At 48.1% G+C, this 19,218-nt stretch overlaps 1 protein-coding gene across 1 annotated transcript in view; it reads right to left on the bottom strand.

Moving 5' to 3' along the window:
• LOC119972214 (cadherin-2-like) overlaps positions 1-17,865 on the bottom strand; it is an 87,424-nt gene extending 69,559 nt beyond the window's left edge. The window contains exons 1-2 of the mRNA XM_038808581.1: positions 17,802-17,865; positions 4,325-4,554 (exon numbers count right to left, since the gene is read on the bottom strand). Of these exons, the coding sequence (XP_038664509.1) occupies positions 4,325-4,405 (81 nt within the window). The 5' untranslated portion in view covers positions 4,406-4,554; positions 17,802-17,865. The remainder of the gene's footprint in view (positions 1-4,324; positions 4,555-17,801) is intronic.
• Between the last annotated feature and the right edge of the window lie 1,353 nt (positions 17,866-19,218).

Genomic DNA, 19,218 nt, shown 5'->3' on the forward strand with positions numbered 1-19,218 from the left:
ACCCATTTCCTACACTCCTCCCCTCACCCCATCCACATCTGACTCATTTCCTATACCCCTCCCCTCATCTTCCACTCCCACCCAGTGCCCACCCCACCAGCATTCAAAGGATTATCGTCCACCATTTCCATCAGCTAGATAATAGCGACATCATCCAACACATCCACCCCCCCCCCCCCCATTTCCTGCAGCGACCATCTCCTCCACGACACCCTGGTCCACTCCTCTATCACCTCATCTCCTTCCGACCAGACAAGCCCACGCAATCGCAGGAGGTGCAACGTCTCCTCTCTTTGCACTGTCGCAGACAACGCTTCCAGAGATTGACTCATTCTTCTTTCAGGTTAGTCATGGTATTGGCTGCTGGACAGTGGGTAGACCAAACTCTGTCCGAGAGGAGTTACACTGGACTCGAAACGTCAACTCTGGTTTCTCTCTCCGCAGATACTTCCAGAGCTGCTGAGCAGAGATTATCCAGCATCTTGATTTTATTTTCAGATTTCCAGCATCTGGAGTATTTTGCTTGTGTTACAGCCCCAGTTTGAACCCCCCCCCCCCCCTCCTCCCTCCCTCGAACACTATCCACACCAGACAACTGTGCACAATTATCAGAAGATGTAACAAGTTTCCAGACATAACAATAAATCAACGATATGACAACAAGTTGATAAGGATCAAAAAGCTGCAGATGCTTATACCCTCAGAAAATAAAAGATGCTGGAAGCCTTCAGTAGGTCTGGCTGCACCGGGGAGATTGGCACTGGTTTCTCAGACTGTGCCATCTATTCGTACAGACTCCCCAACCAGTGCAAGCAGTTTCTACCCACCCGCCTGGACATCTTAAAAAATGCTGATCAAATCACCCTTTAACCTTTGAAATCCCACGGAAAACGCCCTTGGTTAGTGTAACCTCGCCATGTGATGTTGAAAGTCAAAAGCAGGTACTAATGGGGCAAGAAATCAGAGGCGTGTCTGGGGGCGGGGCGGGGCGGGGGGGAAGAGAGAGAGAGAGAGAGAGAGAGAGAGAGAGAGAGAGAGAGAGAGAGAGAGAGAGAGAGAGAGAGAGAGAGAGAGAGAGAGAGAGAGAGAGAACGTGTTCAGAAAAATACTTTTATTTATACAACCCTTTTCTGTGATCACTGTTGTAAAGAATCTCTTGAAGCCACTGACGGGTCATCTAAGAAGACACTAACACATTCCAGGTGCCGTCTGATCTGTTGGGTGTTCTCCCGCATTGAAGCGAAGACTCTTATGTATATTGGTCCCAGAAGGGACTGGGTTTTTAACATTCCGGTTTGATCTCCAGCTGATGGAAGGAGCTGCACCCCTCAAGCGAGAAAGCTCGTCCTCCACGAGCCTCGCGGGGAGTCCTATCTGCCCGGCCCAGTGGGTCTGGTGTACGTTACAAAACTCAGGAATGAGGCGGCACGGTGGCGCAGTGGTTGGCACTGTCGCTTCACGGTGCCGGGGACCCGGGTTTGATCCCGGCCCCGGGTCACTGCCTTGTGTGGAGTTTGCACATTCTCCCCATGTCTGTGTAGGTCTCATCCCCATAAGCCAAAAGACGTGCAGGTTAGGTGGATTGACCACGCTAAATTGCCTCTTAATAATTGGAATTTCTTTTTTAAAAACTCGGAAGCGCATTTTTTCTTGTGTACACGGTATCAGAGGATCATTAGAAATAGGAGGGGCCACTCAGCCCCTTTAAGCCTGTGCCACTATTCAATAACATCGTGACAAATCCAATTGTGGTCTTAATTCCACTTTCCCGCCTTTCCCTGCCTCGACTCCCTCGTCCATCAAGAATCTATCGAACTTCAATATATTCAATGACCCAGCTTCCTGCAGAAGAGAATTCCTAAAGGCTAACCACCCTCCAGGGTTATGCAGGAAAGGCCGGTAAATGGTGTTGAGGAAGAGGAACTTGGGTGGTTCAAGGTGATTTGACGGAGGCGCTTAGGATTTTGAAAGGAATTGATTGGTTAGAGAGAGAGAGAAACATGGTCTACTGGTATGATAGTCTAGAGCAAGAATAGTCTAGGTGGAGAGGCGGGGGGGGGGGGGGGGGGGGAGAAGAGAAATATTGGTCCTTTAGAGGATGAAAAGGGAGTTTTAATAATGGGAGACGAGGAAATGGCTGAGGGGCTGAACAGGTTTTTTGGGTCGGTCTTCACAGTGGAAGACACAAATAACATGCCAGTGACTGATAGAAATAAGGCTATGACAGGTGAGGATCTTGAGATGATTGTTATCACTAAGGGGGTAGTGATGGGCAAGCTAATGGGGCTAAAGGTAGACAAGTCTCCTGGCCCTGATGGAATGCATCCCAGAGGTCTAAAAGAGATGGCTAGGGAAATTGCAGATGCACTAGTGATGATTTACCAAAATTCACTAGACTCTGGGGTGGCCCCAGTGGATTGGAAATTAGCAAACGTGACACCACTGTTTAAAAAAAGGAGGTAGGCAGAGAGCGGGAAATTATAGGCCAGTGAGATTAACTTCGGTAGTAGGGAAGATGCTGGAATCTATCATCAAGGAAGAAATAGCGAGGCATCTGGATAGAAATTGTCCCATTGGGCAGACGCAGCATGGGTTCATAAAGGGCAGGTCGTGCCTAACTAATTTAGTGGAATTTTTTGAGGACATTACCAGTGCAGTAGATAACGGGGAGCCAATGGATGTGGTATATCTGGATTTCCAGAAAGCCTTTGACAAGGTGCCACACAAAAGGTTACTGCATAAGATAAAGATGCATGGCATTAAGGGTAAAATAGTAGCATGAATAGAGGATTTGTTAATTAATAGAAAGCAAAGAGTTGGGATTAATGGGTGTTTCTCTGGTTGGCAATCAGTAGCTAGTGGTGTCCCTCAGGGATCCGTGTTGGGCCCACAATTGTTCACAATTTACATAGATGATTTGGAGTTGGGGACCAAGGGCAATGTGTCCAAGTTTGCAGATGACACTAAGTTGAGTGGTAAATCGAAAAGTGCAGGGGATACTGGAAGTCTGCAGAGGGATTTGGATAGGTTAAGTGAATGGGCTAGGGTCTGGCAGATGGAATACAATGTTGACAAATGTGAGGTTATCCATTTTGGGAGGAATAACAGCAAAAGGGATTATTATTTAAACGATAAAATATTAAAGCATGCTGCTGTGCAGAGAGACCTGGGTGTGCTAGTGCATGAGTCACAGAAAGTTGATTTACAGGTGCAACAGGTGATTAAGAAAGCAAATGGAATTTTGTCCTTCATTGCTAGAGGGATGGAGTTTAAGACAAGGGAGGTTATGTTGCAATTGTACAAGATGTTAGTGAGGCCACACCTGGACTGTTGTGTTCAGTTTTGGTCTCCTTACCTGAGAAAGGACGTACTGGCACTGGAGGGTGTGCAGAGGAGATTCACTAGGTTAATCCCAGAGCTGAAGGGGTTGGATTACGAGGAGAGGTCGAGTAGACTGGGACTGTACTCGTTGGAATTTAGAAGGATGAGGGGGATCTTATAGAGACATATAAAATTATGAAGGGAATAGATAGGATAGATGCGGGCTGGTTGTTTCCACTGGCGGGTGAAAGCAGAACTAGGGGGCATAGCCTCAAAATAAGGGGAAGTAGATTTAGGACTGAGTTTAGGAGGAACGTCTTCACCCAAAGGGTTGTGAATCTATGGAATTCCTTGCCCAGTGAAGCAGTTGAGGCTCCTTCATTAAATGTTTTTAAGGTAAAGATAGATAGTTTTTTTTTGAAGAATAAAGGGATTAAGGGTTATGGTGTTCGGGCCGGAAAGTGGAGCTGAGTCCACAAAAGATCAGCCATGATCTCATTGAATGGCGGAGCAGGCTCGAGGGGCCAGATGGCCTACTCCTGCTCCTAGTTCTTATGACAGGCGCAGACATGATGTGCCGAAGGACCTCTTTCTGTGCTGTTAAAATTCTATGACTTCTTCACAGGAAGGACGGTGCACGTGGAACTCTCTCCACTAATTTTTGTCATTCACTCACGGGGATGTGTGCATCGCAGGAAAGGGCCGGTATTCACAGCTGAGAGACGGAGGGAGTTTTGCTCAGCAAGGTTATGGAAGGATGTAGAGGCAAGGCAGGTGAATGGAGTAATCAGGCATGTCCTTGCAGAACAGTGTGATAGGCTCGATGGGCTGAATGGCCTCCCTCTTGTTCCAATGAGCTGTAGGTTGAGCGGATGTCGCCAAGCAGGTTGGGAGGGGCCGAATGGCTTGGGTGCTACGCAGCGCCCGAGAAGGAACCAAACCCAAAAAGACAACGATGGTCCACGAACGTGGCTTGGTTACAGATACATGAATGACTAGGTACCTTCTGTCCGCTGTGCTTGGCACTGCTGTCAGGTCTCACGGTCAGTTTGACAGCTGTTTGCCATCGTTCCTGGGTCTGCATTGCGTGTGCGGTTATCGCAAACTTCAACTGTTTCCCAGAGAGGCGAATGTTTTCTGTCGCGTACACCACACCATCACGTAGAACCCTGAAGCTCGGGTTACTCGTCTCATACTGCACCACCACACTCCTGTAACAGTCGTTGAACCCCACTGGAAGAGAAAACAGTGCAGCAGTTTTTAGTTCCCAACACATTCACACAGCTGTTTGTAAAACACTTGGACCAAAACATTACCAGGCCGATGGGCATAGAGCAAAGGCAATGTGGAACTCTTTGGACAGCTCATTCAGAGAGCCAGCACAGGCCATGATGGACTGAATGGCCTCCTTTATGCAGTACCAGTAGAGAAGGCGTCAAAGTAGAGGAACCCGAGGTATTGGTGGTTCTTTTGAGTGAAGAGTTTAGGGTTTTGAATGGAATGGATTAGTGGGGAGAGACTGGTATGTGTACAGAACAAGAAAACAGGACATTAAAATCAGAACCAGTCCGTTCAGGACAGATGTTAGGAAACATTTCACACAAAAGGGTGGTGGACATGTGAAACACACAATTTAAACAAAACCACACCAATATTTCAATTGGGCAACTGCAAAATCGGTCCAAAAAAATCCCATTAACCACGATTTATTGGTATTAAAATGAAACATTGGTGCTCACTAGCAGTTATTTTCAGGCAAAAAAAATGATGACCCTCATTATTTATGGGTAGCCCAGTGGTCAGCACTGTTGCTTCACGGCACCAGGGACTGGAGTTCGATTCCCGGTTTGGGTCACTGTCTGTGCGGAGTCTGCACGTTCTCCCCGTGTCTGCGTGGGTTTCCTCTGGGTGCTCCGGTTTCCTCCCACAAGTCCCGAAAGACGTTCTGTTCGGTGAATTGGACATTCTGAATTCTCCCTCCGTGTACCCAAACAGGCGCCGGAGCATGGCGACTAGGGGCTTTTCACAGTAACTTCATTGCACTGTTAACGCAAGTCTACGTGTGACGCTAATAAAGATTACTGGATCACGATACAGCACTGGAGGCCATTCGCCCCATCGGGTCTACGGCAAAACTCTCTTGTCCATAGCTCTGCAAACATTTCCTTCGCAATGGCCTGGTTGAAAGTTACCACTGAATCTGCTGCCACTGTTCCTTCAGACAGTGCCTTCTCCGTATTGCCAGATTTGGGTGGGGGGGGCAGAGATTATTATGTGACGGGGTCATGAGAGGATTGATAACAGTTTTAAGCGGTTACGAGGCACAACACGGGACCCCCAATGTGAGGAGGTGGGGGAGTTGGTGTTCGATGAAAGAAAGTAAAGAAAATGGAACCCATGATGACAGTAAGTACGATGGGAGGTTCAATGGCAGTGAGGGGGAGGAATGGGAGGTGTCGGGTCCCCCATCTCCCCTCTCAAATGCAAATAATCCCACAGACGCCATCTTCAAACAAGTGGGGTGTTCATCCCAGTGCCCAACATCTATCCCTCTAACTGGAACCACTAGCATCAGAAGATCTCGTCAGTTGTGAAGTGGCCCTTTGCGGGATCAAGCTGTGGACAAAAATCAGCTGCTGAGTTTCCCTACAGTACAACAGAACATTCCAAAATATTTCATGACTGTGAAAGGGGCCTCATGGGTAAGCTACCACAAGGATGCCCAACGTCTGGGCTCTAAACTAAGTTTTCGGGAGGTGGGCATCTCTGCCATGGCCAACCTTTGTTGCCCAACTCCAACAGCCCTCAAGCGGCTGGTGGTGGTGAGATGCCGACAATTGAGAGGCGTGGCCGACGAGGGCATTTCGGAGAGAATTTAAGAAGTTAACCATGTTGCTGAGGGTTGGGAGTCACACCAGAAGCCAGACCAGATACGGACGGCAGATTTCCTTCGAGGGATTGTTGTCCCCCACTCTTCTGGATGAGTAACACTTAAATCAAACAGAAATCCAGCAATATAAATCCCTTGGTCAGGATTCTCCGAATCCACGAATCCCGCGTCGCCGACCCGACGCCGGCTTCCCTATTTTCTGCCGCCGTTTTTCGGGCGGGAGCAGGATTCCTGCCACGCCGGTCGGGGGGGCCGTTGACAGCTGCCTCCCCGGTGAATCTCCGGGCCCCGATGGGCCGAGTGGCCGACATGTTTTACCCAGTCCCGCCGGTGCGAATTACTCACCTCACACACAGCGGGACCTGGAAGGTAAGTGTGCGGGCACCGTCCTGTGGGGGGGTTTGACCCCAGGGGGGGGACCTCCCACGGTGGCCTGGCCCGTAATCGGGGCCTACCGATTGGTGGGCGGGCTAGTTCCGTGGGGGCCTTCTTTCCTCTGCGCCGGGCCCTGTAGGGCTCCGCCATTAGAACTGAGTTTAGGAGGAACTTCTTCACCCAAAGGGTTGTGAATCTATGGAATTCCCTGCCCAGTGAAGCAGTAGAGGCTCCTTCATTAAATGTTTTTAAGATAAAGATCAATAGTTTTTTGAAGAATAAAGGGATTAAGGGTTATGGTGTTCGGGCTGGAAAGTGGAGCTGAGTCCACAAAAGATCAGCCATGATCTCATTGAATGGCGGAGCAGGCTCGAGGGGCCAGATGGCCGACTCCTGCTCCTAGTTCTTATGTTCTTATATTGCCCGGGGGCCGGCGCGGAGAAGGGAACCCTTATTTACGCATGCGCCGCCCGGTCTGCGAATGCGCGAACTCGCGCTGGCCCTTTGCTGCCGGCTGGAGCTGCGGGAACCACTCCGTCGTCAACTTAGCCCCCCAGAAAGTGGCGAATTCCTCACTTTCGGGGGCCCGTTGACGTCGGAGTGGTTGGCGCCGGTTTTCACGCTGGCATAGCCCCATTATTGGAGAATCCCGCTGCTTCTCTTTCTGTTACATTCTCAAACTTCATTCATGGCCCTCCCTGATGATTTTGGTGCAAAACCCATGCTGAATTTAAAGATAAGTATATTCAACAAGTTGCCTTGTGTGTGATGTGAAATCAACAATACAAACTTAACCAATTGGCCAACACCCTTCCACTTCCCAAGCACCGATTACAATGAAGACATTCATCTTCCTAACTTAATCCATAATTTGCTTTACCACATCAAAAACGATCGAGGGGAACCCGGAGATTGTTGCGAGTAACACAGCGAAAGCAATGTCGCCCACATACTGCAGACTGTTGACGCCCGTGCTGCTGTACACCGAGAGCTGGTCAAGTGGTAAAAGGCTACTTTTATGATAAACAAACCAACTTCGTCCGCCGTGATCGAAGGCTTTTCAGTCCCCGAATCTCTCCTTCTCTATCTGGAATACTGGCCCTAAACCTCTCTTTCCCCCCCCCCCCCCCTCCCTCTCCCTGACAGTCCATCACTAACACCCCCCCCCCCCCCCCCCCACACACACAATGTTGTTTGCAAATTACCTCAGACCAAGCTTTATGAAAAATAAAAATCGCTTATTGTCACGAGTAGGCTTCAATGAAGTTACTGTGAAAAGCCCCTAATCGCCACATTCCGGCGCCTGTCCGGGGAGGCTGGTACGGGAATCGAACCGTGTTGCTGGCCTGCTTTAAAAGCCAGCGATTTAGCCCAGTGTGCTAAACCAGCCCCTTTAGGATGACTACCCTTGAATAGCTCAACGCTGCTCGGTGCTACGGTTTTAATGCCCCTACAAAGCACCTTGGAGCGTATTACTACATTATGAAGAAAATAAGCAAATCATTTATTTAGTACTTTTCTCAAATACTTACAGCCAATCAAGTACTTTTGAAGTGTAGCCGCTGTTGTTACAAGAAACTAAAGATGCTGTATAAATACCAGCTATTACAAGGACATGATCAGGCGTATTCCAGCAAAATCGGTCAACAAGCTATTATTTTACTTTAGGGTCTGTTGTCAAACGTCTTTGGGAATTTTTATTTATTTAACTTGACAGCTTCTACTTTTTCCTCCCTCCTCCCCAACAATGCTTGCCCAAATGGTCAACCTTAACACGCAACCTTAAATTGGTGTCTGCTCTGAACTGTTAAACCGTGAAGACATCAAAGTGAAAGCAGACCAGCCATCAAACATCCACCTACACCCCCTCTGATCGAGAAGTCACAAGGAAGTGTCAGGAGCAGGAAGCCCGGACAGATTTTATTTCTCCCCCCCCCCCCCCCCCCCCCAGACAGGCTATTTGTGACCAATTTAAGCGATCACTGCTTCCCCACTGAGATGCAATTGTGGCTCAGTGGGCGGCACTTTCTGAGTCAGCGGGCTGTGGGTTCGAGGCCCACTCCAAGCCCGAGCTAGGCTGGCATTGCAAAGCAGAACTGAGGTTGCACTGGGTCGGCAGTGCCGTCTTTCTGATGAAGCAGTTGAACAGAGACACCTTCCCCCCCCCCCCCCCCACATCCCGGCCTCTCTCTCTCTCTTCCCCCCACCCCCCCACACACATCCCGGCCTCTCTCTTCCTCTTTCCCTCCCCCCCCCCACACATCCCGGCGCCTCTCTCTCTCTTTCCCCACCCCCCACCACCATTTCAAAAAGGAGTATCCTGGCCGTTAGTGATCTCTCACCCAATGGATCGAAAAACAAATGATACCAAATCACTGCTTGCTTTTAATCTGTAATGAAATCAAGGGGCTATGGGGATACGGTGGACAAGCATAGTTTTAAAAAAATTTAGCGTACCCAGTTATTTTCTTTTCCAATTAAGGCTGAATTTAACATGTCCAATCCACCTACCCTGCAGATTTTTGGGTTGTGGTGCGTCATGTGAGAGCACCTTTAAGAAATGGTTGTTGTTTAGGAAATGTACCTTTAAGAAATGGGTGTTTATCAGTGATGTCAGAGAGTGGGTGGAGCTGGGCTGTCTGTCAGCTTTCTACTTTCGGTTTAGGCTGTGTTGCTGCAGGGTGTGTTTTAGTTTCGTTTTTTGAGCTGGATAGCTGCAGTCACAGCCAGAAGGTGTATTAGAGTCTCTCTCTGTAATCTAAAGACTGTAAATAAATCCTGGTGATTTAAAACTAATAACAGTAGTGACTTTGACCTGATGTGCTTCTGGTAAAAGGTATTCTAAGTTGTATTGATGTTAAAAGGAAAGCTTAAAGGATTACTTAGTGTTGTATTCTTCGGGAGTTGTATTTGAATTAATGATTGCTAAGATGTTCACTGTATGTTTCAAAAACTTGAGTTCATAGAATAAACACTGTTTTGCTTTAAAAAATACTTTTCCATTTCTGCTGTACCACACCTGTAGAGTGGGCCGTGTGCTCCCCATACCACAATTTATTCAAAGTTGTGGGTCAGGTGAACTCCATGATACACTTTGGGGTTCTCTAAACCCTGGCCCCTAACAGGTGGTGAAACTCACGCAGAGACAGGGAGAATGTGGAAACTCTACACGGTCAGTGACCCGGGGCCGGGATCGAACCCGGATCCTCAGCGCCATAAGCAGCAGTGCTAACCACTGCGCCGCCCTCGGGCAAGTGTAGTTGAGAATTATATCAGATCAGCTCGGATCTCATTAAATAGCGGAGCAGACTCGATGGGCCGAGTGGCCGACTTCTGATCCTGTGTCACTTGCTGCATGCGAGTGCAGGAATCCCTGCACTTGACCAACACTCCGGATGAACATCATGTTGTGAAAGGTGCTATATAAAGGAAACATATTTCTGGCTCTACCTCAGCACACAGAAGATCGAACCCACAACTTTTCTGGTTCATGGTCCACTTTCTGTGCGCTAAGTTGGTATAACTACCACGTGAAACATTCCATTATAACTACAGCTGCGACTTGGCTGCATCAGCAGGAAATAGCTGCCGTTCACATAGTGCCTCTTGTGTGACTGGGACATCGCTGGGAGATTCACAGGAACGTAACCAAGGGAAAACACCGGATCCTCGGTTATCTGACCAAAAGCTTTTTCCAAAGATGTGGGTTTCCAGGAGCAATTTAAAAGAGGGGGTGGGGGTGGGGGGGGTTTAGGGGCAGAATTGAAGAGAGGTTTAGGGAGGGAATTCCATGACCGTAACAGAAGGCCACAAATGCTGGATCAATGAAAATTGCAGATGGCTGGGATGGAGGAGGCACAAGAGGCCTGAATTTGAACCTAGAGTGGTTGTTGTAAATTATGCAGAAAGACTGCCTCAACGCAGAGCTAGAGTGCTCGAGGGTGAGCGAGGAGTGTGTGTGGTGGTATGAATGTGCACTATCAATGTATAGAGTTATCGGTACGACCTCCGACCAGCAGGTGGCGATAGAGATCCACCATGTGACGCGAGCAATTCGGCGCAGTTGGTAGTAAGTCAAACTGGAGGACAGTCGCACTAGAAATAGCTCCAGGAGAATTCAATTATTAGTTACCGTTTGTATTATAGTTTGGTGGTTATTTATCCACGCGTCCACCTTATGAATAAATTATCTTTCTAGTCAAAGAACTAGATGTGTGTTTACATAGAATTTACAGTGCAGGAGGCCATTCGGCCCATCGAGTCTGCACCAGCTCTTGAAAAGAGCACCCAACCCCTACCAAGGTCAACACCTCCACCCGATCCTCACCACTCAGTTACCCCACCCAACACGAAGGGCGATTTTGGACACTAAGTGCAATTTATCATGGCCAATCCACCTAACCCGCACATCTTTGGACTGTGGGAGGAAACCGGAGCACCCGGAGGAAACCCACGCACACACGGGGAGGATGTGCAGACTCCGCACAGACAGTGACCCAAGCCGGAATCGAACCTGGGACCCTGGAGCTGTGAAGCGATTGTGCTATCCACAATGCTACCGTGCTGTGGTGTTGATCTTTACCACAGCCATAACAGAACATAATGTCAAAGGAAGTTGGAGCTAAAACCAGAAAATACTAGAAGTAATTCGCAGGTCTAGCAGCATCTGGGGGAACGAAACAGAGTCAACGTTTCCCAGTTATAAATGAAAGGTCGCCCACCTGAAGCGATAAGGTCTGTTGCTCTCCCCAGACCACAGATACTGCCCGAGCCGCCATTCTTCCAGCATTTTCTGCTTTTATTTCAGACATCCAGCATCTGCGGAATTTTGCTTTTGCAGGAGGTTTGAACAACAGCCTTGCGATAAACAGATTTGTCTCGATTTACAAGGAAGGAAGGAAAAATAAACACGCTCTTGCGCAACCCATGCACTGTGTGAAGTGCGCTGGCTTTACAGTGACTGAATTACATTAAAGTCCAAAGTAACAGATTTGGAGTTGAGAGAAAATACAGATTTAATCTTGGGACTTTTTTTTTTTAAATCAAAAAATAAATGTAATGATTCACGGCGGACAGTGCAGCTTCACGGGGTTCTGCATCTTCCACGCATCATCAATCTATGATCAAACTTAAATAGAAAACTCAATTCTAGTTTGGATATCTTTTTCAGGAAGTGGGAATGATTCATTTTGGCAGGAGGAATAGAGAGAGGGAATATGAACTTCAGTCACAGCTCTCGTGTTCAGGAACAGAGGGGGGCCTGGATGTTCACGTGCAATGGTGTGGAAGTTGGCAGGACATGCCAAGAGACTGGTTCGCAAAGTTAATGAGATCTCTCGGCTTATTAAGTAGAGGCATCGAGTACAAAAGCAGGGAAGTCACGTGGAACCTTTATGAAGCTCTAGTTTGACCCAATTTCAAGTTATCGTGTCCAGTCCTGGTCGCCAGGCTTTCGGAAAGATGGGTTTAGCTACAAGGTTAGTTTGGAGAAGCAGGGGGCTTGTTTTCTTGGGAGGACGATTTAGCTAGAGTGGACCGGTTATGGCCGGTTTGGATAAGCTAGACGAGGAAACAGCGGGTTCCAGTAGCTGACGGTACAAGGGAGAGGGGGCCACCAATTTAAGGTTTAGGGCAAGAGCTGGAGATAGGGGAGGAATGTGCGGAAGAACATTTTGCCTGTGGCCTGGAACTCTCAACTTAGGAAGGCGATGGAAGCAGAGCCAATCAATCAATCAATGATTTCAAAAAGAAAATGGAAGGGCATTCGAGAGCAATCTCTCTGCAGGACAACAGGGAGTCAATGAGGGAACGGATTGCTCCACAGGACCAGCATGGACCCAACAGGCTGAATGGTCTCCTTTGATTCTGTAATTATTAAGTGACAATTTCCCACTCTGTCTTCACTACTTAGGCCAAATCTGATCTTTAACCTCCTTCTCGTGACGATAAACACAGAAAAAGGCCCTTCGGCCCTCCAAAACTGTACTGGTCATGATACCAACCTTGGCCAAAACCCTCAGCACTTCCTTGTGCCGTATCCCTCCATACCCATCCTATCCATGTGTTTGTCAAGATGCCTTTTGAACGCCGTTTGTGTATCTGCTTCCACAACTTCCCCTGGCAGCGCGTTCCAGGCACTCACCACCCTCTGAAAAAACTCGCACATCTCCTCTAAACTTTGCCCCACGGACCTTAAACCTATGCCCCCTGGTGACTAACCCCTCCACCCTGGGAAAGAGTGACTGCCCATCCACTCTATCCATGCCCCTCATAATCTTGTAGACCTCTATCAGGTCACCCCTCAATCTCAGTCTTTCTTTTTAAAAAAAATATTTTCATTCTCCTCCTTTTTCACATTTTCGTCCAAACTTACATCCACCAACAATCAACGGCAACAAATACAATGACAATCCCTGGCCAACAATCCTTTCATCCCACCAATCCCCAAACAACCCTCAACATTTTAAATACGAACATCAAGAAGAAAAACAATCAGGAATCCACCAACACCCCATACATAGTCACCAAAACATATACAGTACAACCGTCCCCTCCCCAACCCACTCCCCCCAATGTTAGATGTCATCCAATTCTTGAAAATGCATAATAAACAAAGCCCATGAAATGTAGAACCCTTCCATCTTTCCCTCAACTCGAACTTCACTTTGTCGCGTGTTAAGAACTCCAGCAGGTCTCCCCACCACGCCCAGGGCTCAGGGTGGAGTGACTGACCTCCACCTCAGCAGGATCCACCTTTGGGCGATCAACGAGTCAAAGGCCAAGACACCTGCCTCCGCACCCGCTTCCAACCCCGGCCAATCTGCCACCCCGAATATGGCTTCCAGGGGACCCGGTTCGAGTTTCAGATGCACCACCTTCGTGGTTACCCTGAAGACCTCCCTCCAATACCCCTTTCTAATGAAAACAGTCCGAGTCTACTCAGCCTCTCCACATGGCTAACACCCTCCAGACCAGGCAACATCCTGGCAAACCTCCTCTGCACACGTTCCAAAGCATCCACGTCTTTCTGGTAATGCGGCGACCAGAATTGTGCGCAATATTCCAAGTGCACCCATACCAAGGGTCTATACATCTGTAGCACAACTTGCCAGTTTTAATACTCAATGCCCCGTCCAATGAAGGCAAGAATTCCGTATGCTTTCTTGACTACCTTGTCCTCTTGTGTTGCCACCTTCAGAGATTTTTATTACCTGCACGCCCAAATCTCAGACTTTCTATATTCCCTCAGAGTTTTGCCATTTACGGTATATTTCCCCTCTTACGTTAGACCTACCAAAATGCATTACCTCACATTTGTCCGGATAAACTCCATTTTGCCATTTCTCTGCCTAAAGCTCCAACCTATGTCCTGCCTTTAGACAATCTTATGACAATCCTCAACGCTATCTGCCACTCCACCAATCTTGGTGTCATCCGTGAACTTACTAATCAGATCAGCTGCATTTTCCTCCAAATCGTTTATATACACTACAAACAACAGGGGCCGCAGCACACAGCCCTGTAGATCACTACTAGTCACAACCTTCTATTCACAAAAACACCCCTCTACTGCTCCTCTCGAGCCAGTTCTGTATCATGGGAGGGTCATTTTAAGAAATGTTTTTTGACTTATCACATGGCTTCAGTGATGTCATTGTGTGGGTGGAGTTGGGCTGTGGCTCTGAGATTTTACCTTTGCTTTGTGTTTGGACTGGTTTGAACTGCACAGGTTGAAATAAGTGTCTCTCTATCTTCATTTTAAAAGCTGTGTCCAGACTGCTTGGTAACTTAAAAGAGATAATTGCTTTCTGGAAGGAATTCAAATCTGCTGTTTGAAAAGGGGAACAGAACAAAGAAAAGTACAGCACAGGAACAGGCCCCTCGGCCCTTCAAGCCTGCGCCGTCCATGCTGCCCATCTAAACTAAATTCTTCTACTCTTCCAGGGTCTGTATCCCTCTATTCCCATCCTATTCATGTATGTGGCAAGATGCTCCTTAAATGTCACTATCGTCCCTGCTTCCACCACCTCCTCCGGCAGCGAGTTCCAGGCACCCACTACCCTCTGTGTAAAAAACAACTTGCCTCATACATCTCCTCTAAACCTTGCCCCTCGCACCTTAAACCTATACCCCGTAGTAATTGACCCCTTTACCCTGGGGAAAAGCCTCTGATGATCCACTCTGTCTGTGCCCATCATAATTTTGTAGACCTCTATCAGGTCGCCCCTCAACCTCCGTCGTTCCAGTGAGAACAAACCGAGTTTATTCAACCTCTCCTCGTAGCTAATGACCTCCATGCCAGGCAACATCCTGGTAAATCTCTTCTGCACCCTCTCTAAAGCCTCCACATCCTTCTGGTAGTGTGGTGACTAGAATTGGACACTATACTCCAAGTGTGGCCTAACTAAGGTTCTATGCAGCTGCAACATGACTTGCCAATTCTTATACTCAATGCCCCGGCCAACGTATCAATAACAAGTCTTTTACCAGTAAGAGTGCCGTGTGCTGGGCCACACCTTTGAAAAGTGGTTTCTGGTTTCATTTGGATTTTCTTATTGAATTGGAACAGTTAAGGGGGAATTCATTAAGGGTTATACATGATCTATGTTTGTCGTTGATAAAAATTCCGACGGTGTGTTTATACAAATGTTATCTAAATTGGTAGAATAAAGCTTGTTTTTTGATTTAAAGCGCCTATGATCTCGGTAGAATAACACCTAAAGACAGGCTCTTGTGCTCACCTTAGCCAAATTTAATAAACAAACAGTTATAGGTCAGGTGAACTCCATAATATACTTTGGAGTTTTCTAAACCCTGACCCATAACAGTATCCATCTTGCCACCTCATCTCTGATCCAGTGTGGCTTCATCTCTTGTGCCAGTCTGCCATGAGGCACCTTGTCAAAGGCTTTACTGAAGTTGACTACGTAGCTGAGTCAGATACAAGCCAGACCAGGTAAGGACGGCAGATTTCCTGTTAGTGAGTCAGATGGGATTTTACAACAACTACTCAGACTGACTCCAGGTTTGGGAATCAAATTTAGAACTCCCAGTAGCTGCTGTGGTGGGATGTCCCCGGAACATCAGCCTGGGCCTCTGGATTGCTAGCCTGGTGACAACGGGCTCCACACTCCTGCCCGTTTCCCGGAGAAAATCTACAGAGGCGCTAAACGGTCTGCTCGGAATATCTGCGGATGGTGCATGGTTGGACAAGCGGGGAGATGTGCAAGAGGCACTGAATAACAGGCAGCAGCAAACTACTTGCAGGTCGACCACAGTCGAGACAATAAACTAAAGACAGCAAAGCCACAAAGCAACAGGCGGAGGCGTGCTTTGAAAAGGAAAGTCGCCATAGGCCCCAAAGAGCATAGGTTGAGAGAGAGAGAAACAGAGGCGACAGAGAGAGAGAGGCGAGAGAGAGAGGCGAGAGAGAGAGGGGAGAGAGAGAGAGGGGGCGAGAGAGAGAGAGAGAGAGAGAGAGAGGGGGCGAGAGAGAGGAGGGGCGAGAGAGAGAGAGAGAGAGAGAGAGAGAGAGAGAGAGGGGGCGAGAGAGAGAGAGAGAGAGAGAGAGAGAGAGAGAGAGGGGGCGAGAGAGAGAGAGAGAGGCAAGAGAGAGGAGAGAGGCAAGAGAGAGAGAGAGGCAAAGAGAGAGAGAGAGAGGGACAAGAGAGAGAGAGAGAGAGAGGGACAAGAGAGAGAGAGAGAGAGAGAGGAGGCAAGAGAGAGAGAGAGAGGGACAAGAGAGAGAGAGAGAGAGAGGGGACAAGAGAGAGAGAGAGAGAGAGAGGCGACAGAGAGAGGGGGGGGGAGGAGACAGACGAGAGAGAATAAGTTGAAAGAGAAAAAAAGAGATGGAGAGAGAGAGAGAGAGAGAGAGAGAGAGAGAGAGAGAGAGAGAGAGTGTGTGTGTGTGTGTGTGTGTGTGTGTGTGTGTGTGTGTGTGTAAGTATATATATTATATGTAGCCACCACCAATCAGCCCTCTTAAGGGGAGAGAGCAGCCTATGGTCCTCTGAGACAGTAACGTGGAGTATATACCGTCCGGCTAAGTCTAACACATTAAATCTGCATGAATGTCCCACTTCAAAGCATTCTTAAGATGTTCAGGTTGTACATCACAATTACTTCATGTCTATGACAGTGGCTGGAGCAATCTCATGTATAACTTGATATGACAACTTTGGACTGCAGACAATATGTATGCTGGTTTCTGATGTCGGCCGATCTTAATAAAAAAGGGGTTTAAAGTTTGAAGTTGCACAGCGTATCATGTGAACAAATACCCATTTGCACCATCCGACAAAGTACAGGTTGGTCTGGCAATCGAGCTCTCCAGCCTGTGGTTCCTGTAGATGCGGGGGTTTAATTAAATTGCAAATCGGCTCAGCTTTTGTTAATTCGATTGAATTAACAATTGAAAAAAAAATGGGGAAACCCTGGCTTTCCTTCGCCTTTTTTTTGGCCACCCCTTTTGCGAAACTCTCGGTGCCGGCAGCAATAAAAATTGGGCCTTTGGAGGAATAACGCCAGGGTGGAGACAGAACGGTGGGCCGACACAGACACAAAGCAGTCAGCAGAACGAGCTGTATAATTCCCACCCATTTAATAACCACATTCATTTGTGATATCTGCTACCCACTCCCCTGAAAAACATCCCAAATATCCACCATTTTCCAGCAACCGCAACTGTGTGGGGAGAGAATGTTGGCATTCGCAACAGTGTTTTAAAACATTGATTTTAATACAAAAGGGAAGGTAATTGCCATCGTTAATTGGGCGCGAGAACCGCGAATGGCCTCTCTTGGGCCATGGGCAGAAAACCTGCTGACAAAGGGCGAACAGAGTAAATTCTGGATTAAACGCTGTCGCCGGCATTTTGCTACGCTCTGCTGACTCATTCGCTCTCCTTTGTCGAGCGGAGGCACAGAAATCCCTCGGCGCTGACATCTGCATCATAGGGTGGGGAGAGGGGAGGTGGAACACAGAGAGAGAGAGAGAGAGAGAGAGACGCAAGTGGCAGCAGTAGCTTTTGTTCTCCCTAAGCGAGCTGGCCGCGTAAAGCAACGACAGCATTGCAAACACAACATCAAAACGCAGGCACCTCGGAGCGTGCACAATAATCCGCACCCGGGCAAAAGGAGGAGGCATTCAGCCCACTGAACCACCTCCTACCATCCAAGACCACGGGCGATCAAGATTTCAACTCTTTACCCACCTTGCTTCTGCAGGCCTTAACCAACTCTCATCACCACAGATTCTGCGGGGCAGTTCTGAATTTCCGCCATCTTTATTGTGGCCACAAATAGGATTATATTAACAGCACAGTAGCTAGCACAGTTGCTTCACAGCTCCAGGGTCACAGGTTCGATTGCCGGCTTGGGTCACTGTTTGTGTGGAGTCTGCACGTTCTCCCTGTGGGTTTCCTCCGGTTGCTCCGGTTTCCTCCCACAGTCCAAAGATGTGCAGGTTAGGTGGATTGGCCGTGATAAATTGCCCTCAGTTTCCAAAAAGGTTGGCTGTGGTTACTGGGCTACGGGATAGATTGAAAGTGTGGGCTTGGGTAGGGTGCTCTTTCCAAGGGCCTGTGCAGGCTTAATGGGCCGAATGGCCTCCTTCGGCCCTGTAAATGCTATGATCCCTTTGCTTCCTGGCATTGCCCCGGAATGGCCTGGCTCCAATTTCAGGGGTTCCCCCTGCCTTCCCCCTTGTTTTGGACCCCCTCACATCAGAAGAAATAATTTCACTCTATCTCCCCTATCAAACCCTTCAATCATTTTTTTAAAAATAAATTTAGAGTACCCAATTATTTTTTCCAATTAAGGGGCAATTTAGCGTGTCCAATCCACCTACTCTGCACATTTTTGGGTTGTGGGGGCGAAACCCACGCAAACACGGGGAGAATGTGCAAACTCACACGGACAGTGACCCAGAGCTGGGATCGAACCTGGGACCTCAGCGCCGTGAGGCGGTTGTGCTAACCACTAGGCCACCGTGCTGCCCTCAAACCCTTCAATCATGTCCAGCACTTGAATTAGGTGACCCCCTAAATCTTCCATACTCACATACACAGGGCTAAATCGCTGGCTTTGAAAGCAGACCAAGGCAGGCCAGCAGCACGGTTCGATTCCTGTAACAGCCTCCCCGAACAGGTGGCGGAATGTGGCGACTAGGGGCTTTTCACAGTAACTTCATTTGAAGCCTACTCGTGACAATAAGCGATTTTCATTTAATAAAGAATGCAAAGTTGGTGTAGACAATTTAACAATTAAACAGTTAAATCACAAAATCAGACAGATGCAGCGGGGGGTACAAGTCAGCTGTTGATGCTCGTGGGGATTGTTCGCTAAAACAGTGACACATATGATCTATTTATATCCAAGTTTACTAATACATTCCATCTTGCATCATCTGTGGGTGTACAAGGCCATTGGGAGGGGTTGTCACCCACTTATACTGATAGAACTTTTAACCCAGTAAAACGATCCGTAACGTGATTGCCGTCCAACACGCAACACCCAGACACGAGAGCGGAGAATATTGTGAGCGCAATGGGGCTAAAGAAAGGGGAGGAGCGTCAGAGGGGATGAGCGAGAGAAAAAGAGAGAAAAAGAGATAGAGAAGCGGTGTGCTTG

The sequence above is a fragment of the Scyliorhinus canicula genome, chromosome 10 (assembly GCF_902713615.1).
Source record: "Scyliorhinus canicula chromosome 10, sScyCan1.1, whole genome shotgun sequence".
NCBI classification, from domain to species: Eukaryota; Metazoa; Chordata; class Chondrichthyes; order Carcharhiniformes; family Scyliorhinidae; genus Scyliorhinus; species Scyliorhinus canicula.